Below are 22,000 nucleotides of genomic sequence, written 5' to 3' on the forward strand. Positions count from 1 at the left end.
TGTATTTGATTGTCATTTATTGCTCTCTCAAATTAGACATTTGTCCCTCTGCAGCATTCTAATCACAAACAGAATATTTTTTCGCAAAGCTGATGCCACCCCAACAAAACATACTGCCAGTGCATTAGAGGAAACTCCCAAGACAGCTGGTAGGGGTCATTCCCCCCCCCCCAAAAAATAAGGAAGAGTCAATGTCTGAAAGGCAATATGACAAAGTGATCGGTGTCCTCCCTTTGATTGCCATCTGCTAAGAACTTCCTTCTGTCACTGGGTCCTGCGGTTCTTTCCGTGGCTTTGCCCTGGATTGCCCCCGGTCTCTTGGCACTCTAGGGTAGGTTACAAACTCTCTCCCTTTGGTTTTCCCCCATCTCTCACAGTTCTGAATACCATGCTGACTTTGCCATGTGTTCCGTCCTCTGAGCTCACCATAGCAAATGTCCACTTTTTCTCTGTTTGAGGTTTGAGTTTTTGACATTGGTATCCACTTCTCCGTGTTGTTTTTCTCTTCTTTGGTTGATGGGAGATCTTTGGCGCACACATCTTTTTTATCCAAGAATGAAGGCTCCTGGTTTTGGCTATAAGATTTTGAAATATCTTGGTTGTATCTCCCATAGTTCCACCGCCCTCTTTCCCTCTTCCAATTAGATCTCCTACTTAAGGCTTCAGATTCTTCCTCGACATACTTTCCTGTTGCCATCTCCAACGTCTTATAATGTAATTGCCAGCTAGGATTTTGTAAAGATGGCTTCTCCCCTCTCTTTCTTTCTCTCCTGTTGTGATGCAAAGTAACTGATGATGTATCTATATTTTTTAGCTCATCACTCAAGGGTGTTGTACTTTGAGTGTGTTCTGAAATGGCTGGTGACTTCAGCTCATTCTTAGTTCCCAGGTCGTTTTCTGAGGTGGCTGTATGGTCATATTCCTTGACATCAGAGGGCTGAGAAAAAAGCAAATAAATTAGGATAAAATGCATGAATCAGAAAGATCACGCAGCAAGGGCTAAAATATTCATATTCTTCAGCATGATTCTATAATAAATCTCTCATTGCAAAGTGGCTGCAATGTGCTCTTGACAACAACAGCCATCCCAAAATGGCTTTGATATTTCAATCTTAATTACCTAAAAGACACTTTATGGAATTGCTTAAGATGTAAATATCAGAGTCAGCTCTTGTGTTCCAAGACTGTCAACCAAGTAAAAGCTTACCCCTTTCACTTATCTTTCCCTGCAAAGAGGATTAATAGCTTCCTTATTTTGGATGGCATATTCCTTTTCTTCCTTCCTTAATAACTCTTGTTTTCTTTCTATTCTGCTTATCCACTCACCCTTTGCAGGGTAACAAAATAGCGATTTCTCTCCAGCTCCACGTCAATGATGCCACCTTTTTCTTGCTGCCTCTGGAAGTGGTGACGCAGCTGCTCTCTGTGTTGTAGGGTCTGTTGGTCAGGCTGGTATACTTCCTGAGGGGGGGAACAACAGCTTGTATTACAAGAGTGTAGCAAGTAGAACCTTTAGGCCCAACACTATAACTATGATGCACAGCTGGAAAGGTGCACAGTTTAGAAAAAGCAGGGGAAAAAAACTTGATACTGTTCTTGGAAGGACAAAAAGTTTAGGCAGACCTCCCTCCCCCAGGCTGAGTTCTCCAGACATCTCACACCAAAACTTGCATAATTTTCAGACCTACCTGGAAAAGCAGAAAAAAATATTTAGATTTTTCACTACACATTAGGCTATGTGCACATAGCTAAAAACTGTTATGCATAGTGAGAATGAGAACATGCTGTGGACATTTAGCCATTTTGTTTCTCCATCCCTCCCACACCCTGCAGAGCTAAAGAGCTCCACTGAAGTAACTATTTATAAATAATTCAGCAAACCTCATTTAGGGGGTGTGAGATTTCTTAGACGGTTTGATATATGACAAGTAGTTTAGGCCACAAGCCGCTTGTTTGTTCCATCTTTTTTAACAGTAATGGTTCCATGCAAAAGATCCGGCTGCCAATTTTCCTTACCATTGACTGCTGTGGTAGTGGTGCTGCCTGCAGTGTGGCCAGGTCATACGCTAGAGGCTCCCTGCACACAGGGCATTGCACTTCAATATCCTGTGCAAGAAAAGATGGCAGAAGCAACCGTGAGCATCATGTAATTAGGCCACACCATGCGATATTCTGTTTCTACTTTCAACTCCTCTGGTGCTCTGCCTTAATAGGTAACAACTGCTTTAGGAGAATTCTAGACAATGGCTACTTCTCAATCAAAAACAATTATCCCAGTACTAAGCATTAATGGAAAAACCTAGATCCCAAGCTTTTTTACCAAGGTTTTCTAAGAATGCCCTCCCCGGTGCCACAACAGAGAGGAAATGATATGACATACTACTAATTATGTTATTCATGATGGAGTCTACATGGCATTTCATGCTTTTTTTCTTTTTCTTTTTTTGCACTGCTGCAGCAATCTTACCCCTAACTACCACAATTCTTGCAATCTCAGGGAAAGATGCATTCAGTGCTGCCCTCCTCTCTTATTTTTTATGAAGGAAGGAAGGATCATTTCATACCTTAGCAAATAACATGTCCCACAAAAGAATTATCCAGAACATAAAATATATTCCCGTCCTCTTTCATTCACTAAAAAAGAACTAGCTTGGTCAAAACGTTACCATTTCCTTGAAGAAAAACTTGGAATGTGTTCTTCAAAAATAATGCACATGGTTTTTGTTCTTCTATAACAAAACCAGAAAGATTATCTCTATTCACAGAACCTTACTAAAACACTTCAGAAAGATATATTATTCATCTGCCACAAATTTTATTTATTTATTTTATTGCCTCTGGGTCAGACTTGATTTAAGATGACTACATGGACAGGCCCTTGCCATTTTCTTGGCAACATTTCTTCAGAAGTGATTTGCCATCGCCGCCTTCTTCCTAGAGCTGAGAGAGAAGGACTGGCCTAAGTCACACTGTTGGCTTGGTGACTAAGGCAGGATTAGAATCTGTTTCCCGGTTTCTGGTCCAGTGCCTTTACCACTACACCAAACTCTTCCCAGACTTAAGCCTCTGACTAAAGCCTCCCCACCCTTATACATAGGAAATGGTGACTGAGAACACAGGGCTTGCATCAGTTAAGAGGGAAGCGGTTTATCGTTTAGCCTTAATTTTATTAAAATCCATTGTTATCCCCAATATTTTGTTCATAGTACCATAATTGGATAAACTTAAATAATCTGGTAGTATTAACCTAGTCCTAGAGTAAGAAGCCATTCCTGAGCAAAAAAAGAGCAGTCAAGCAACTGCAATGGAAAAATAGCAAACCATTCATTACCTCTTTGGACACAGCTGTCAAATGCTGCATTCTTTCTTTCTTCTGTGCATTGATTTCTTTCTCCATATATTCTATATAACTAGCAAGACAACGTGAGTGGAAGTAATGGTAACATGGGGTTTTGGTGAAAGCCTCATTCTCCTGTGAAGATGAAAGAAGTGATTCTCAGGAGTACATTAAGTTAAGCATGATACTTTGTGGAAATATTGCAGAGGGCAGTGTTTGCCATGTGTAAATCCTACTTCTATAACGGGTTAATTCCAAAGAATCATATAAAACTTTCTGCATATAACTAAATTTATTAGATTTATTTTTTATTCCACATATTATAATATTCTGTTCCTTTGTGCGAAAAGCTGCTTCTGAGGGTGGGTGGGCAGCATTTTCAAGCAGGGTACAGAAACAGGAGTACTCTAATAAACTCCTATGCCATATTCGACTGTCCTAAAATCTCCATTTGATTCTCTTTTGCATCAAGTTAACTGCATCACAACCAAGAGATTCCTATCTGGGCATCTGTTCAAGAAGCTCACCCACATTTCATTTTTTTCTCCTTTTGTCAATGATTTCAATTCCTCTAATTCCCAAAATAATAATAATAAAGGTGCCAGTCCATCATGCTCTTACCTGAAAGCCATACAGGCAAATCACGCACTGCCCATGAGGGATGTTGTTGTCTGTGAGGATTTCTTTTCCTTTCTTGTTGAGAGAAAAAGCCAGTGTGTAATTTCACATCCTAAAGCAGAGACAGTCCAAGCTAAAAACATTCCTTACTACCACCCTGCATAACCTTGCAGGTCTCTCTCCTGTCCTCTTACCTCTATTAGTTCATACAGCACAGGTGTACCCAGTTGGCTCTCAGCAATATATTGCAGTGTCTGGGAAATTCTAGATAGGCAGCAAAGGGGCATCAAGAGAAAAAACAGAAGGCAATACTTAATAAGAATGGCTAAATTGATCAAAGGCAATGACAAGGCTTATTCTGAGAGACTGTAATCTGCAGCCCTGCACAAAAAGATACATCCAAACACTTTAAAAGGAATGACAATAGGAAACAACTATACTCTTCGTATACTATGTCATAGGGGTAGGCTACTACAACCTATGGAATGAGCACAGGAGAGGAACCCAAGCTGCCTTTGCTATGGGATGAATGAATTTATGATAGTGGCTTAATAATTTCAAGACTCCCCTCAATTTACCCCATGGTGGGGGTGCATTTCCCTCCTCATTTGGTAAGCAGCAACAGCAGCTTGGGTTGCCCAGCCTTTGAGACCCCTCTGAGGAAAGGGAAAGAAAAGGGCAAGGCCTTACAGAGATTGGTAAAACAGGAGTAAAAAAAAAAGGTGGAGCAGATAACTCTGTCCATTTAGTGCTTTAGCTGGTCAAAAATTCCTTCCATAAATTTCTCCTTTAATCCCCACTTCCAAAACAAATCCCATATACTGGACAGTAATCCCCCCCCAAAAAACACACACACACAAAAACCCAAGTTCCTGAAAAAGTTTTGGTGATTATGATAGACTTCTTCAAACTGAACACAAATATAATTTCAGAATGATTGCATCACATAGGAATCTTGAGAAACATGAAATTAATTTTTAATGACAATATTTAATTGCATAATGTTTCCGACCTGCTGCAGAGTTCAGCAAGGCTAAAAGTGTTTTGCTGCTGATTTTTGTTTATACTTAATGTCTGATGCATCTCACTCAACAGCAGTCAGACAGCACTGATAGATTACAGTTGCCCTGATACTGTTTTTCCATTGTGGCAATGTTAACTTTGCATTGTGTTCGTCACTGATTACACCTAGATTCTGGGGAAAGAAATCCAAATGTGGATACAGAAAATGAATCTTCAGTGACATGTTGCACTTCATGATCTTTTATATTGTAAGAAGTTCTAAAGCAGTTGAATGTAGGATAATGATTTGTAGTTGCCAAGAAAATTCTCTATGATATCCTTAGATGCTTTCCAGGCGATTTTCTCTGGTCTCACTAACAGACCTAGGCATTTTACAGCCCCTGGGTCACATCCAGCTCTTTGGTTGACCCTATCTGGCTCGCGTGAGTCAATCGGAAATTAGAAATCATGTAAATAAGACATATGTATTCTTAATAGCACTACTAATAAAAACCATTTAATTTACTGGTTTTTACAAAGCAATAAAATATTGAGCCAAATTGACCATCCACAACAGTCTCAGTTTCTTATGTGGCCCTGTGGGAAAATTAATTGTCCATCCCTGCACTAACAGTCTTCAAACTGCTTGTCACTGATGGTGAATCTGGTCTGTTGACCAATAGAAATGTGTTCCTTGATCTTGGTAACAGTTATTCTTGGAAACACTTGTCTCAAGTAACAAAAACCTTCATATCTTCCTTGCTCATTACTTTCACAAAATTTTTCATCAGTCTGGGTTTTATGTGAAGTTGGGAAAAATATCTTTGTTGGGTCAACAAATGGTTCATATGCCATGTTTTACTCTCGTGGAACCAAATTATTTCAGAGTGGTCATTTTTTTAGTATAATGAACGGTTGTCTTATTCACATATGTAACAACAGTACTTGGTGTATCTGAGCTGCATTCCAAGCAGCAGAGCCACAACTTTTAGATATCCATGTCAGGATTCTGGCAGTTACTCCAATTAAATCATGAGCCTCAAGCCACACTCCCAAAACTAAAAAAGATTCATTAGAAGTTAACATTCCGGCATTAGCCTGGGGGTAGCCAACTCTTGAGATACGTGATTCACTGTCACCCTTGATCCTGCTTTTCCTCCCACCCCTCTGGGTGTATCATCCAACAAAACACGTCCATAGCCAAGAGTCATCAATCATGCTCTCCAATTAGATTTTTGTGCAGAAGCTTCAATCATCTAATCAGTCTCTGAAGAAAATATGAATGGAATGTACTTTTGATTCCACACTGCAGCCTGCTCTTGGGGAAAAAAAGCTTCTTTCTGTTGACAACTATAAAATATGTATACAAAATGTTTTATACATTGACAATCCACAGATATGCTGGTTATATACTTGGAGTACTGGATGTGCTTCAACAACAGTTCCATGTTTTTGTTTTTGTTTTTAATGTGTGCAGCATAGCCAACAGATACTGAAGGATATACATTACTGTTGTACAAAAACAAACTATTTCTACAAAATGGTATGTGATAGGTTAAATTACATGTTATTTTTATGATTAGCAACCAAAAACCTACAAGATTCACTCAAAAGTGTTCAGGAAGCAAATCTCTGTTGCCCAGTTAATCCACAATTTTATATATTCTATATTTTATATATAGAAATTACCTTCTTTTCTCTATCACACAATGGTATCCTTAATATTAGAACAGAAGCATTATCTGAAGGACAGCTATGTATTAAGGAACAGAACTACAGAAGTAAAAATGGGTATCAAAAACCTACTTCCAAAGGAAGTGTGCAGCCAATCGATAATTTTGATGATAAAATCAAAAGTACTTACTTTTGGATCTGTTCATCTGCTAACCCTCGAGGATTCTGTATAGCAATCTTTGGTATTTCATTTGGATACTAAAAGAAAACCAAGCCAAGTGTAAATATATAGCACAGTCTTATACCATGATGAAATAACTAGAAAAAAAGCATTTAGATATTTACCTGCAGAGGCACAGACAATACAAGGGTGAAACAGACATACTGAGAATCTTGGTCCTCAGCAGTTGCTGGGTGTAGGGTGATGGAGATTTCCCAGGGAACAGATCTAGTTTGAGAGAAGCACAAGCTAAAGTCAATTGTCAGAAAAGAGAGCAAATTTTAAAAATAACACCTTGGAACTCTCCTACACTGATGACGTTAACAGACAGCTTCCTTTACAATCTTAAGGATTTGTATCTATGTAACTCAGAGAGTGATGTAGGAGTGATATGTCAAGTTTACTCCTTCCTTTTGGCATGTAAGCCAGAGAAGATTATCCAAAAGGAAATCTGGCCTCAGGTTTAATTAATTTGTAACTATTTACATATTAATACTCTTGTTATGTTTTACACTTGTAAGACAACAAAACATCTGACAATAAAACAAATACCTGTTTCCTTTAAACACATGAAGCTCATCCAAATAGATAGACTCTAAGACTTCCACTTCTGAAGGCAAACCCCTAAAGAAAAAGAAATATTACAGATATATCTCATTTTCTTAAAATTTCTTCCACCTGCATAGTATGTGATGTTTTTACAGTAACAGAATAGGAGGCAAGCTCCTTTCAATTGAGTCACAGAAACTGATCTTTAAAACAACACAAAGTCACTTTGAAAAGTGGTATTTGTAGAAATCATATAAAATTATTTGAATTTACAAAATGCCCCGAAAACTGAAAATTTTTTAGAAAAGGAAACATTTCCAGTCTCAGGGTTAGAATAGCACCATTAGTTTTACAATAGATAAAGATCAAAGTCACCATTACACTGCCCACTATTTTCTAATATAGATTTTCTATATGACACCCCACACTCATCTGTATTCAAAAGCTCCAGTTCTGTCAACTGCTTTAATTTCATACAGCAATCACCAAAAGAACAAGAGCAAAATAGATGAAGACAGTACTAAGTTTATAGCATTCATAAATGAGGGCAGGAGGGGAAAAGTAATTCTCTCTTAGAATAACTACTTCCTTAGTTTAAATCATTATATTTGTATCTTTTGTCCATTTTTTATCATCCCTTTGTCTCATCCCTTATGAAAAAAAGAAAATCAGTTTCTCCTGAAATCATTAATCAGAGTATGATGCCTTTCTATCTCCCCCTAAGTTAATCAAATTAATCTTTAAAATAATATCTAATACCCAATCAGATTTTGCTTGGTACATTCTATCTAACTAATACATCCAACACAATTAAGTGCATAATTAGAGAATAAATCCAAATATTAAAAAGAAATACTATAATAAAAATTTCATAATAACATCAATACCATAATTTTATTAAACTCTTTAATTAAAACAATATTCTAAACCCCTCCTATTATTAAGTTTTAAAACCAATCATTTTTAAACATTTTAACATTTTAATCTCTTATCAACTCTTAAACCATTGCAATACTACCATCTCATCTTATGTACCTTGCAAAATCTTTTTACTTTATCCATTATCCATAAAAATTCCTTTTTCCATTTAATTTCAAAACGTTGTAGCTTTTCTCCACCTTTTCCCTTTCTTTCTTTTCCCAACAAACCTTTCTACCCCCTTCTTCTAGCCTCTGCCTTACCGGCTTCCCTTCTCTGTCGTATTTCTTTTCCCCTTTGTTTACAATCATCATATTGGTTTTGCACTTTATTTTTCCCTTTCTTAAATGTTTTTTTAGATCTTAAGTCCTTAAATCCTTTAGTTTTCTTCTTTTCTCTTCTTTTCTTTTCTTTCTCTCTTCTCTTTTTCTGGATCAAATTCTGAGATTCATTAAAGATGGCTCCTTCCTTTCTTTCTTGTTCCTCTGCTGTCTTCATCTGTTGTAATTTTTGTTGATAATTAGTAAGCGCCATTTCTAAGAAAAGGAAAGCTTCTTCCACACCATTTCTTAGTTCCTCAACAGAAAGAGCCATTATAAATCTTTCTTTTCTTTTCTCCTTCTTTCTTCTTACAACAACCAGAATATTCAAAAGAAAAGAAAAGATAAAACAGTCCCAAAGTTATCAATCAGTCCAAACCAAGGCAGAGTTCTCACTTTCTCCTTCTGGGGTGATATCAATCAAAGAGAAAGAAAGTCCAAATCTGTTTAAAGTCTTGTTACAATATATTCTAGTCTTCAAATCCTTAAGGCATCTGCTCCAACAAATCTTAGCATACAAATATTTTCTTTTTAATCCTCTCTCTTCCCACTCATCGCTTAAAACCCATTTCCACCTAAAAAATAGGTTTCTTAATATCCAGTTATTTATTCCGTAGGAAAAGAGGAAAGCTATCCTTTCAGCACCTTCAAGCAGCCGCTTTTTTCCTCTTCTGGCAGGTATTATTCAGAAAGTCATACTTTTCAGGAATTTTATTAAATATGTCTTAGAGTCCTAGGAGCCAAGAAAAACTTTCTCCTCTCAATCACTTTCTCCACTTCCTCCTGCGCATTCTTACCCGGCTGCCAGCTTCTTTGTGGCGGCCATTACGGACCGCCGCTGCACTGTCCTGGGAAAAGGGGTTCTGCCGCCAGGAGGGGTCTGCAGCACCCCCAAACCCTTCTCCGGATCCCCCTACCTTCAGCTGCCCCTGCAGGGCAGCTAGCTCCGCACCCGGCTGGGTCGGAGCCCCAAAAATGGCTAGCGCGGCAGGGGATCGCAGCAGTCGCAAATCCCTGCCGCCGCGAAGCCGACAAACCGGAAGTCCCCAGAATAACTACTTCCTATACTTGTATAGCTAATGACTGTAACTGCTTTCATTCCTTCTTTGTAGGAAGGAAAGGCATTTTTTTAATCTACTAAAAAAGGAATATTGAAGAGTTTTGTCTCAAAGTACAAAACAAAGGAAACTACTCACATCTGTAGTAGTGAACTGAACAAAATTTAATTCCTGTTCCTTGAGTCCCTGAGTCAGACCTCTTATTTTTCTGTCTCTGTATCCTATGTCTGAAACAGTATCATATCTGCCTTTCTCTAATTTGTAATAAAAGCAACATAAAAACATTTGCACTCTTAAGTTACAAATATAAAGAAATAAATCAGAACGAGATTAAATATCTGCATATAATAATTCAGTAAAGAAAACAGGAAGAGAAAAGAAAGAGAAGATTAAATCTGTCATCTACTACAAGCCAATTTTTCTAGCTGAAAAAAAAAAAAACAGCCTGGCAGATAGTCCCCAAGGTGCTTTTCTGAATAAGCTTCTTGGATAAGAAGCAAAATGTTTTCAAAGATAAAAACAAAGAAAGTCATGTTGTATTTTGATAAAGCACCTTTGGGACAACTATGACCCAACTATGAACTATTAAGAATCTCCATGGACATTGAACCTGGCAGTTGCTAAAGAAATGCTACCATATATAGGCTCAAAAAAATCCAGATTACTATTAGATGGCAGCAAGAAATATCTAACTCTTTGAAAGTACTGATGAGCTTTCAGGCCGAATGACCCAGGTTACTTAGCTTTTGTCCCAAAAGTGCTTTTTTCAAGAGGCAACTGGACTTTCTGATTTTTTTCTTTGAAGACGTTTCGCTTCTATCCAGAAGCTTCTTCAGCTCTGAAGAAGGGGGGGGAGCACTTTGGGGACAACGATGACTTGGACGACTGAGAATCTCCATAGACCTTTACTCTGCTTTTTGTTCTGACGTTTCCCCATTCAGCCGGAAAGCTCATCAGTGCTTCATTGAAGCCAGCCGTGAAAGGCTAAGAAAAAAACCCCAACTTTTGGCTGCCATAATGGCGGGTCCGGATGGTTGCAGCTTAGATCTACTTGCCCCAACATTAATTATACTTCAAAGACAAGAGAATGATTGGAAGTTCTCAGTTAAACTCTCCGCTTCCTTATGAACTCTTAATTAGGGTTATGACATCCAGGCTTAAAAAAAAAAAAAAGGTGAGGAGGTTAAGTAGAAGACAGCAAGCAAGTACAGAACCCAGTTTTGGTCATCCGGACAAACCGACACCAACCGCCCTCTTACCAATCCTCCCCTCCTGTCCGCTCTTCTTCTTCTTCTTCACCTGCCGCAGCCATCTTTGACAGCCAAAAACCGGAAAGACGGCCAAATCGGCCACGAGTACTTCCGGCTCCAGGAGTTGCTAGGCGATAGGTTGGCGACGCCGTCGTCTGGCGCTTGGCAGGTAATGGGGGTCTGGAGCGTGCGGGCTTCCCTCCTTTCTCCCTAAACCACATCGCTCCCTTCCTGGCGAGGAGCCCCCTTGTTAATCCCCCTCCAGGTGGGTCCGGGGGAAGGGAAGAGGGACGACGGTGTTTTGTTATGAGCTGAATCGCTAGCTAATGAACCGTGCGCACGTTCTGCACGGGTACTTAGAAGTAAGTCCTAGCGGCGGACGAATGTTCGCTAAACCAGCGTGTGGACTTCAGTTCCCAGAGTCCTCACGCCTTAAAAGCGGCTGAGCTTGAGAAACGCTGCTCTAAATCGAAAGGGTTACAAGGAATTCCAGCCTTTCCGTTGCAGTGCATCTTTCCAAACATTTCGGAAAGAAACAGGTCTAAGCAGGATGGGATGAAGCCAAAGGAACTCTTGACAGCAGCTGCAGCTGTCATCCTTTACTTTCTTTGTTGGAGAATAAGCCTCTTCTCACTGTTGTGTGTGCTGTGTGTGTTGGAAAATACAATAAAAATTGGAGGGTGGGGAGGTGCCCTTGGGAAGAACTTTATTGCTTGTTGAAACTGTGTGGCAACTGAAATTTGAGAAAGGTTGCTGATTAAAAATAATAATAATAAAATATAGAATGAAAATATAATGAAATGACCAATGTCAGATAAAAAGAAGACAAAGGCATCAAAATAAATAACAAAAGTAAAATGCAATCTATAAATTCCCACAATCTTCTTTGAGTCTTCAAAAAGCAAGTGCCAAATAGCTGTCACAAGAGACCTTTCTTCCTTTCCAGTTTGAAGGATGAGTAAAGCAGAAAACTTTGATTTTCTTTGCTTAATGTATTGTGCCCCAAAGAAACGTGCTATGAAAAGTCATCAAAGATGTTTCAATGTTACTGGACTCTTTGATTTTCCAATTCTGTGGGATTTGTCTTGTATTTTAGGACTGTTAATGGAAGCCATCAGAGCCTAATGAAGTTTCCAGAAACTGGGAGATACACTGTGAAATCAAAAGGTTTTAAAACAAAGGTTAGAAAGATATGGTACATATAATAATGACCAGACTTCCAATGAGAAAAAGCAGCCAAATGTAAACCAGAGAAGAGACCTTGTATAATTTCACCAATGTTAATTGAAGTAAAGGTAGATATTCTTGCAGAATCTAGTTAATAGAGAAATTTAGTAATGCTAGTATTGCTCAGCAAAGATCTAATAATCAAGCTCCTTTGTTACAGGAAGACTCTAATACATGTGTGTGTGTGAAAAATATATCATAATTTGATATGGAGGCAACTTCTGAATTATAAAAAATCCAGAAGAGAAAAGGACAAATGTCAGAAAATTATTAGAGAAGAAAAGAGGTCAATTCAAGAATGTGGCAGAGGGAAGTACTGATGACTCAACATGCAGGAGCTAAGTTTCTGTTTCTGTACTCAACAGATTATGCACTCGTTGCTTTCCATACATTCTAATCATGGACAAGTATCATGTGTTGGAAATGGTTGGAGAAGGCTCTTTTGGAAAAGTCTATAAAGGACGTCGCAAATATAGTGCACAAGTAAGAGCAAAAGAGAAAAGTTATAATTGACCGAATGTTCAGTGGGGATTGTTCTACAAATAGATTGTGTTTACTTATTCTGATTAGCAATGATTTGTTGACTAAGCCACAATTATCTGGGCTTCCATAACATGCAAAATCAAAGTCAAAGAAATCTTATTATGGGTTATTAATTCAGACATAATTGGGAAAGAAACATTATTTGACAAAAAAAATTAGGAAAGAAGGCAAATAATGATTTAGCATGTTTCCCCAGCCTTTTCTTTTCTTCAAACATTATAGATTGTGGCCTTGAAGTTTATTCCTAAAGTGGGTCGGTCTCAGAAAGAGCTGAAGAATTTGCAGCGAGAGATTGAGATCATGAGGGGACTTCATCATCCCAACATTGTCCAGATGCTTGACAGTTTTGAAACTGACAAAGAGGTGAAAACATATACTTTAAAATTAAGTGTAGGAGAGATAGGAAAAAGTGTGCACTGCTCATCTTTAAAGCCCTTTCTGATGGATTATGTGCCATAGCTAGACCTTCTCCAAGAAGATTGAGGGCCGTAGAGCAGGGGTCCCCAACCACCGGGCCGTGGACCGGTACCGGTCCGTGGAACATTTCCTACCGGGCCGCCGGTTTGCTGGGTGCCGCCATCTTGTTTGACGAGAAAGTGCTTCCGGGTGAGCTTTTCCAGTTGGAAACCGGCGTTTGGGTCCTGAAGGAATCCTTGCGCCTTAGTTTCATCGAAGGGGGGCTTTGAACGAAACTAAGGCACAAGGATTCTTTCAGCACCCAAGGCAAGGCGAGCCGAGTGACCGTCCCGAAGCTGTCCCGAAGCGAAGCCCATCGACAAAGGTACAAAGGAGGAGTTGAAGGTGGCATGGAGAAGCGGGGGACGGCTGGCTGGCCGGTCGCTTGGCTCGCCTTGCCTTGTCATGTGTGCTGATGCCGGTACCGGGCCGCGGATCATTTTGTGATGCCGGTACCGGGCCGCGGCACAAAAAAGGTTGGGGGCCACTGCCGTAGAGCATATTTTTACTTCACTTCCCAATAAAGCCATTTCATTTTGTTCAACCAACCTGAGAATGTTTGGATTACAGTATGTTCCTCTTGTAAAAATCTGGGAATGGCTACCAGTAGTTTCTCAATGGGATTCAGAGTAAAGCTCCCTTTTGCAATTGACTAATGGTGATTTGGTCAATGCCAATGAGGTTGGAAATGTTTGGAATTTTGCCAAAGGCATCTATTACTACTGGTACTACTTTTGCTTTCTTTTGTCACAATTATATTTTGTAATTTTCTCTTGTTCTTTCTTTTTTTTCTGCTGTCTCTAGGTATTGCAATGTCCACTATCCAGACTTTTTTTTTAAAAAAAAACACCATTATATTCCTTTCTTTTACTTCTAACAATGTTAATCTTTAGTCCAATCAAGTAATGTCATAAAACTGATTTCATTTCTTTTTTGCGCCTTCTCAAAATTTATCTAAGCTTTAGTAAATCTCCTTTGTAAATCTAACGTATAAAATCATTCTCTTGGTTTACTATGTACAATTCCTTTTTGATTTTTAAAACATCGAATTATTTCTTTTGATGTCCAATGAGATCATTTTCCATGTCATTTGTAGATCCATTTCCAGTTTCAACACTCTGTCTCTGTCTTCTCAGATAAAACTTGTTTCTCTTCTGCCCTTTCCTCAGAAACATCTTTTGGACATAGTCTATCCATAAAAAAAAGTTTGGAATTGACATTATTGATGTTAACTTCTGATTCCATTTCTCAAAAGGGTCCTGCAATGTTTTCAATGTTATAACACTTTATAGTCATTTTGCAGCTGTTAATTAGATTTATGCTCAGTGCAGAAACGTTAGTCAAGTATCACTATGTTCTTTCCCTGTGCTCCTTTGTGAATTATTATATTGGCTTACTTTTCTGGATCTTGACTGCTAGGTGGTTGTGGTGACAGATTATGCTGAAGGAGAGCTCTTTCAGATCCTTGAAGATGATGGGAACTTGCCTGAGGAACAGGTAACCGCAGCCTGAAGAGTTAGACTGGAGAAATAGGCACACAAGCTGAGAAATATTACAGAGTGAGAAGAATACTGTAATAGCAGTATAGGGGTCGGATCTTGTTAGGTCATGTGCCCCATGCTGTGTACATGGCATGAGTTATTGCATCTGCAAAGAGTGAATGGGGAATCACAAGACTGAAGAGAGGCAAGAATTATCACAGGTCTCAAAACAGAAATTTATTTATTTATTTAGCATATGGCACGTGTTAGCCAGGGATCACCAAGGCTAGGGTTAGGGTTAGAAGTAGGGCTGCCTTTGTGAAAGGAATTTTTTTGGGCAGTGTTATCTTTATCCACGGGACGCCTGAATGCCGGTGGGCAGTCGGGGGAGACTCCTTTGTTGTCCCTCCATGGTTTATTCACTCACGGGAATCGAGCCACTGCGCTGTCGACCAAGCGGTGTGCAGGCCCAGCGTTTTACCATGTGAGTCACCGCAGCCCCTAAAGAAAATAATGAGGACCAAGAAAGTGCTGTCCATTCATCTGTCTTTTACCAAGACAAATACTAGAACAAATGATAATAAGGTCAATTTTGACAATAGTGCAGTAGTTAGTAGAATCTAATGTGGATTTTTAAAGAATGAACTCAGCCTATGTGTCTTCAAGCAAATGCTTGTCAGGTGTTGTTCATGGTTGAATCTGAATGTCCTTCAGTGGAGAGAAGTATCACTAAAGGACACTAAATTATGTGATCTCAGGCTCCTTCCTTATACCAAATCCCCCCCAAAATCACATTGCAGTGTACATTGAGAGCAAACCTCTAATGCTTGGCCTGCAAATAGGATAATATAGGTAGAAGTGTATGGTTTTATAATTTATTGGGGAAAATATTAGATTCAAAATTAAGCAGCATCAGAGATTATAAAAGTTATGAAGGTGTTATACTCAAACTGGGAGACGTTTTTACAATTGTAAGTAAGTAAGCCTCTTCTCAGGGTTAGGATTACAATTTCTCTTTCAGGTGCAAGTTATTGCTGCTCAGCTGATTTCTGCACTCTATTACTTGCATTCCCATCGGATCCTACACCGTGACATGAAACCTCAGAACATCCTGTTAGGGAAAGAAGGCATGATCAAACTCTGTGATTTTGGGTAGGTACCTTATGATCTCCCTCCATTTCCAATTCCTGATCTAAGCATTAAAAAATCTTGGTTGTGTTTGTTTGTTTTCTGGAAGGTTTGCCCGGGCAATGAGCATTCAAACCATGGTACTGACATCTATCAAGGGCACTCCACTTTATATGTCTCCTGAGCTTGTGGAAGAGAAGCCATACGACCACACGGCTGACCTTTGGTCAGTGGGATGCATTCTGTATGAACTGTACGTGGGGACCCCACCCTTCTACACCAACAGCATCTTCCAATTGGTCAGCCTCATCATCAAGGACCCGGTCAAGTGGCCAAAAAACATGAGCCCTCATTTCAAGGTAGCACTTTTTTTTTCCAGATCCACTTAGTAAGATTAAGGTTGATTTCTATATGAAAGCATCCCAAAAGTGCTTTTTCAAGAGGCAGCTGTATTTTAACCAGAAAGTGCCTCTTGAAAAAGCACCTTTGGGACAACCATGACCTGGATGATTGAGAATCTCCATATATGTGAAAGCATGTGTTCTTTTTTTCCATCCTCCTAGAGCAGTACTTTACATTGGTGCACCACAAAAAGTCAATAAGTGTGCCACATCAGTGAGCCACAAAGAAATGTTGGGAAGTGTTGTGCAGCTGCACAGCCGGAACCCCATCTCTGTGACATCACATGGGTCAGACTTCCTCTGAGTCTCCTTCCAGCAACCTGTGACATCATGGGACTTTTAAGATTTGTGACCTGGAAGTCCCGCCTATAAAATAGGCATTCACACATGTTAACACCTTGTAGTATGCCATGAGATGAAAAAGGTTGGAAACCACTGTCCCTAGAATTTTTAGTCTTTCAATGCCCTGTTACACTCAACATTACCTATATTCTCTTTGGCCCTTTGCTCCCTCACATTGTTTCTTAACTTTCTCTCACTATTTGTTATCTGTGTTCAGCCCACATGAAGACTTTAAACAGTATTTTAAAAGTCTGTGGAGATTCTTAGTCATCATCCAGATCGTGGTTGTCCCAAAGGTGTTTTTCAAAAGGCAACTGGACTTTCTGGTTTTTCTTTGAAGATGTTTTGCTTCTCATCCAAGAAGCTTCTTCAGCTCTGACTGGATAGTCTGGAATGGAAGGATTTATACTCCTTGCAGAAAGCTGGTCATTTGCATTCTTTTAGAGTTGTTAAGGCCACTTGCAGGTTTATCTGTGTCATCAGTGTCACCTGAGTGGTACAAATGGGTGTCGAGCCTTCTTGGAACTGTTGAAAGGACTGTGTTGTAGATTGGAGATAGATGATGTCATATCCCTCCTCCTTTGTTGAGAGAGGGCTGTTCAATTTTTATATAGCCTCTTTAAGCCCTCTTTCAAACCAGTGATCCTCTCTGTCCAAATATATATTTTAGTATTTTAAAAGAGTATTTTAAAAGATTAGCCTCTGTTACTTCTTGACTTCAAGCTACTGCTGTACATAGATTTGATGCTATCTAGGTTATTAAAATCTGCACTGCCATTATAAACTAACTTTTGTTGCTATTTCAAACAGTTCCAAATATACAATATGAACCTCTACCTTATTACTGGTTCGTGTCCTGCCTAATTTCTTGGTAGGGAGATGAAATACACTATTTTTCAAATGTAGTTGTCTCTTAAAGAATATTTTTGCACAATATTTTTGCTGAAACCAACAGAATTTTTAAGCCACGGTTTTCCTGAAACTTTAAGAACTGTAAATTTAAACATGGAAACAAAAGTAACATTCCAAGATGTCTTATGCTGATGATAGCCTCATATACAGTTGGATTACAGAGACTCACCCAGTCAAGTTCAGTGAGGTAAGCTAGCCATGCCTACCAGTTTAATCAGGAGAGCTTCTTTCATATGTTACATTACTTTATAGAGCTTCTTGGAAGGTCTCCTGACGAAGGATCCTCGTCAGCGTCTATCCTGGCCAGAGTTACTCTATCATCCCTTCATTGCTGGACAGGTGACAGGTAAGTATGGTGCTTTCCTTTCTACTATCTCCCCCTAATCTTGCTTTTGACTCTGCTTTAATGTATGCAGTCCATCAAAATCTGGTTACTGACTCGGATCTTTCTTTGCAGTGATCAATGACACAACAGAACAGGGTATTACAAACCCTTTCACTACCAAATTGACCCCTGAATTACAGGCTCTGAAAGACCAACAGGCACATTTCCTGGCCCCTCACAGTGGTCAGTCAAAGATTTTGAAGAAGGCACGTCAGAAGATGGCCCAGGAGGCTCAGAAAAAGGTGAAATGTATAGCCCATAATCCTTGGGAAGGGTCCTTTTGATATAGTGAGTCTCAGTCCACTACAGTAATGTAACATATGTGATTTTTTTGGTACTACAGGTGAGAGAGAAATCCAAGCCTCCTTTGAAAGGAGAAATAGCTAAGGAAGGCCAGGGCCTTCCATGGAAAACCTGCCTAGTTCAGGAAGATCCCAGAGAAAGGCATCCGGTGTCTTCTGGATCTGGGGAACAGAGGCTCTGTGTTCTAGAAAACCAAGGGGCAGAATGGGAGCAAGCCGAGCCACCTCCTACGCCTCGGTGAGAATTAAGTATTGGAGCTAAGGAAAGAACAGCTCTCTGCTGTGCAGTCTCACTTCAATCTTTATCTTTCTTCTTCATGGATAGGGAGAACAGAATTACACATGATTATGACCGGGAATTCCCAGAGGGGAAGCCAACAAATGGTGGATCAGAAGCACGAGACAGATGTAGCCTCAGCACTGTAGATCTGGAAACTGAGGTAAGCATATATGTCTATATACCTCAGCACTTTGCATAATAGCAAAGACATTTTTTCTTGACTTCCAGGACATTGTAGCCCTTATGAACACATTCTTTTTCTGTAGGAACTGGATAGTGATGAAGAATGGCAGCACCTCATTGATGCCACAGATCCTGCAAATGTACAGCTGTGTGCCCCACTGAGTCTTTTGGGAGACCCTGATTTTGTGCAGCGCATCCATACCCGAATCCAGGATTCTGGTCAACAGGTGAGATGTACAAAATGTCAAAGAACACCAGATATGTTTTAGGAACTGGTTCTTCAGAAATTAAACTACATGTACTTTAGAGAAAAGAGATGAGGACTTAAGTGGAAATACACTTCTGTGGTCAAACCCCTTTGGCAATTTTGGCCATTTAGCTATTATTCCTAGGAACTGGTGAGGCATGAAATTGAAGGATGAAGTAAATCTTTAAGGGTTGAAGAAAGTCAAAGTCAAGAAAGTCAGAGTTCTTGTAGGGGTCAAGGGAGTCTAAAAGCTAAGCCAGAACATGCCATTGATTCTGGGGGAAATGGCTGTAGGAGGTATATCGAGTGAACTTAGCGATGGTTGTGCATATTATTGAAGACAGTATGACTAGAATGAATAAACTGTAAAATGTCACACTTTAGGGGCTGGTAGTTTGCTGAATGTTTCTGTTTCTAATACGTTTTTACAGGTCTTAGAAGGAATGCTTGAGGGTGCTTCCCATCTTCGTCCTGTTCTTCATGTCATTTGCAACTTGTTAAGTACACAATGTAATTCAGAACTACTGTACACCTTCTGCAGGGACATAGACCTATCCCATTTCGTGATGCATCTAGTGAGGGACATTTTGGAGAGCTCCCGTATCAAGCAGGTAAGAAAGAGATATTATTTAAACAATCAGCTCAATTTCAGAAAAATGATCTGGGTGGATGGCAGGCATATTTTGCTGTATGTATTTGTTTAGGTTTTTTTTTATATGAGCATAATTTAAATTGGCATTTTAATGTTTGATTTAAAAGACAAAAATCATATTTATTGCGCTTCATCTAGCCAAAGTTGATAGCAGTATTGGAGTATTTGAAATGCAGAATTTGGTGGGAAGAATAGCAGGGAACTGAAGAGAATAGTACTACGGCTAGCCTCATCAGTTGATTTCTGGAAGTTTTCATTTTGCTCCAGTTTTCCATAGCCAGTGTCTTGCATTTAAAGTGCACATGAGCAATCAAGAAAACCAGCAGATTTTATTTAAGTTAAAGCTGAAATTTCATATCAAGATGCCTGAATTTTATCTCAATGCTGCAGGAGCCTCACAGTCATGCAAGATAGTTTTGTCTAGACAGATCTTTCTTTCTTTCTTTTCTTTTCTTTTCTTTTCTTTTCTTTTCTTTTCTTTTCTTTTCTTTTCTTTCTTTCTTTCTTTCTTTCTTTCTTTCTTTCTTTCTTTCTTTCTTTCTTTCTTTCTTTCTTTCTTTCTTTCTTTCTTTCTTTCCTTTTCCCCTTCCTTCCTTCCTGCTTTTTTGCATTAGTATAGTCTGCATCTTGCACAAAATTCAGCACTATTTATGCACTGAGATATTTATTGATCTTTTGCAGATGCCTAGACAATTTTCAGAATATGCACTCTTTTCTTTGTCCTACAGCAGCCATGGCATATTACACTGCTAATAGATCTAATTGCCGTGATGTCAGCCTTCTTTGCTAGTGATTTCAATCAAGAGAAAGATAAAGAAAAGCAAAGGTAAGAAACTTGCAGGATAAACAGAATAAGAAGGCAAAACAAGTTGTAATACTATTTTCAGCAGAATAGGGCAGGCAAAATTGAATCACAGAATGAATGAGTAGGGCTGAATAACCTGTGGTTCTATTCTCCTGCTATGTCTTTTTTTTTTTTTTTGAAAGCGGAGCATGGCAAATAATGTCTCCAAATAGAAGCCCCTATACTGCAAGAATTGAACTAGTTAGAGGATGGAGAAAACTGAGTTGCTGTGGTGGGGTTTCAGAGTTAACTCTTATGTCTTAAATCATAAACATAAATGGTTTTCTAGTTTGCAGGAATTTTACACGTCTGCTAGTCACTTCCTAACTCTGCTACCCATACTACTGACTCAGCCAACAGATCAAGAAAGCAGGCTGCGAGAACAAAGCCTTATGGTAAGTATCCATGATCTGATCTTTTTTTAAAATTTATCCAGCTGAGTTCTGTTGCTAGCTCGTTTCTTCTCCTCATTCAGCTTCATTATCTGTTGCCCCAATCCATATGTATGCTGATACACTCATCCCTCTAGGCTCTCCTCAGCTAAGGAATATGGCTTCATTTAATTAGAAGCCATTATAGTATTATTGAATTCTGTGTATAGGACAGCTTTTTTTTTTTTAGGTAAGAAAACCTTTACTGTAAATCTGATTTTTAAAAAGTCCTGCACAATCAGATGTGTCTGGTCCAGCAGTTGGTACCAAGGCAGGAAAAAAAAAATTGACAGTCCTCTTGTGCTTCTGCTTCTCAGTTTCTGGTATTCAGTAGCATAGTTTCTAAATATCTTCCATGATTAAAAGCCTTGACAAACTTACCCATATGGATTTGTTTGTAAAAATATACCAAATTATAAATCTTTCAAAAAGGATTTGGAAGCTTGATGTTTTCAAGTCTTCGTTTTCCAACATACTTTTCAACCTGTGGTACATTGAATCTAAGTCTCGTGTAATATTGTTTCCTTAATTGTAGGTAAATCAGGGAAATGGTCTTAAAGAAGGAATCCAATGACCATGAGGAAAACCCCAGTTGTAGAACACACATGTGTTAAATCCAGAGAGGCAGGAGAGCATTACAAAGAAAGTCAGAGTAGCCCCCACAAAATCCCTGAATCCATGACTGAGGTATAAAAGGGGGAGAAGGGAAAACATGGTAGACTTGCAATAACCTATTATTATAGCCTATCTTAATAATCTTACTAAAGTGTAATCCTTATCATCATATGGAGTCTATCTGGTCTACCTTTCAAGAGGGACAAGAAGGTTCAGATTACTTCACATACGTCTTACCATTCTATTAAAGAAAGATCTCAGAAACAGTTGTTGATTTGTTTACTCTCCTAGCCCAGGAGTTCTCAATCTTTGTAATGACATGGCCCTTTAAAATCACTGATTGTTTGGAAACACTCCAGAAATGATACTAATGGTGGCAGAAGCAAGGAGTGTCCCATTTTTAACAGCACCTACCCAAAATGCTGCACTTGGTGCTGTGATTTTTTGCTAGCTTTGAAAAGTGGTTGTACCTTCCCTCCCTTTCAGCTGGGTATCCGCATAACATGGGACTCTTCCCTCCTGCTTTTCCAAGAAGTTAGTACTCTGTAGGTTCTGCATTCCCCCCACCTCCCACTGTTCAATCCATTTGGCCACCAAGCAATCTGTGAAGTTTGCTAATGGACCT

At 39.2% G+C, this 22,000-nt stretch overlaps 2 protein-coding genes across 5 annotated transcripts in view; one reads left to right on the forward strand and one right to left on the reverse strand.

Moving 5' to 3' along the window:
- On the reverse strand, positions 1-11,056 carry RNF25 (ring finger protein 25). Its single transcript, XM_026665542.2, has 10 exons — positions 10,956-11,056; positions 7,404-7,475; positions 6,977-7,079; positions 6,822-6,889; positions 4,150-4,219; positions 3,959-4,030; positions 3,332-3,472; positions 2,017-2,106; positions 1,327-1,461; positions 1-937 (listed from the first exon to the last, which is right to left on the reverse strand). Exons 1-10 carry the CDS (start codon positions 11,006-11,008, stop codon positions 248-250), a joined length of 1,494 nt encoding a protein of 497 aa, XP_026521327.2. The 5' UTR covers positions 11,009-11,056; the 3' UTR covers positions 1-247.
- The window catches only part of STK36 (serine/threonine kinase 36), a 25,515-nt gene continuing 14,571 nt past the window's right edge, over positions 11,057-22,000 (forward strand). Inside the window, exons 1-14 of one of the 4 annotated variants that reach the window (XM_087950390.1) lie at positions 11,057-11,115; positions 12,539-12,656; positions 12,939-13,079; positions 14,592-14,669; positions 15,675-15,805; positions 15,891-16,140; positions 17,689-17,782; positions 17,894-18,063; positions 18,165-18,361; positions 18,449-18,563; positions 18,670-18,813; positions 19,265-19,444; positions 20,214-20,311; positions 20,619-20,724. In XM_087950390.1, the coding sequence (XP_087806516.1) occupies positions 12,573-12,656; positions 12,939-13,079; positions 14,592-14,669; positions 15,675-15,805; positions 15,891-16,140; positions 17,689-17,782; positions 17,894-18,063; positions 18,165-18,361; positions 18,449-18,563; positions 18,670-18,813; positions 19,265-19,444; positions 20,214-20,311; positions 20,619-20,724 (1,788 nt within the window). In that variant the 5' untranslated portion in view covers positions 11,057-11,115; positions 12,539-12,572. Of the gene's footprint in view, positions 11,116-12,052; positions 12,128-12,538; positions 12,657-12,938; positions 13,080-14,591; positions 14,670-15,674; positions 15,806-15,890; positions 16,141-17,688; positions 17,783-17,893; positions 18,064-18,164; positions 18,362-18,448; positions 18,564-18,669; positions 18,814-19,264; positions 19,445-20,213; positions 20,312-20,618; positions 20,725-22,000 lie in introns of those variants that run through there. The other 3 variants (XM_087950388.1, XM_087950389.1, XM_087950391.1) reach the window with 3 other exon arrangements.

The sequence above is a fragment of the Notechis scutatus genome, chromosome 1 (assembly GCF_049901735.1).
Source record: "Notechis scutatus isolate UNSWTSFEM ecotype Mainland chromosome 1, rNotScu1.2, whole genome shotgun sequence".
NCBI lineage: Eukaryota > Metazoa > Chordata > Lepidosauria > Squamata > Elapidae > Notechis > Notechis scutatus.

What these genes read in the sequence shown, in the direction of transcription:
- RNF25 (XM_026665542.2), bottom strand. Translation starts at nt 11,008, where the DNA reads ATGGCTGCGGCAGGTGAAGAAGAAGAAGAAGAGCGGACAGGAGGGGAG. An exon ending in GCAGATGAACAGATCCAAAA is followed by an intron (nt 4,220 to 6,821) that starts GTAAGTACTTTT and finishes CTGCCTATCTAG; the next exon opens with AATTTCCCAGACACTGCAAT. An exon ending in ATTTTGTTACCCTGCAAAGG is followed by an intron (nt 938 to 1,326) that starts GTGAGTGGATAA and finishes CTTTTTTCTCAG; the next exon opens with CCCTCTGATGTCAAGGAATA.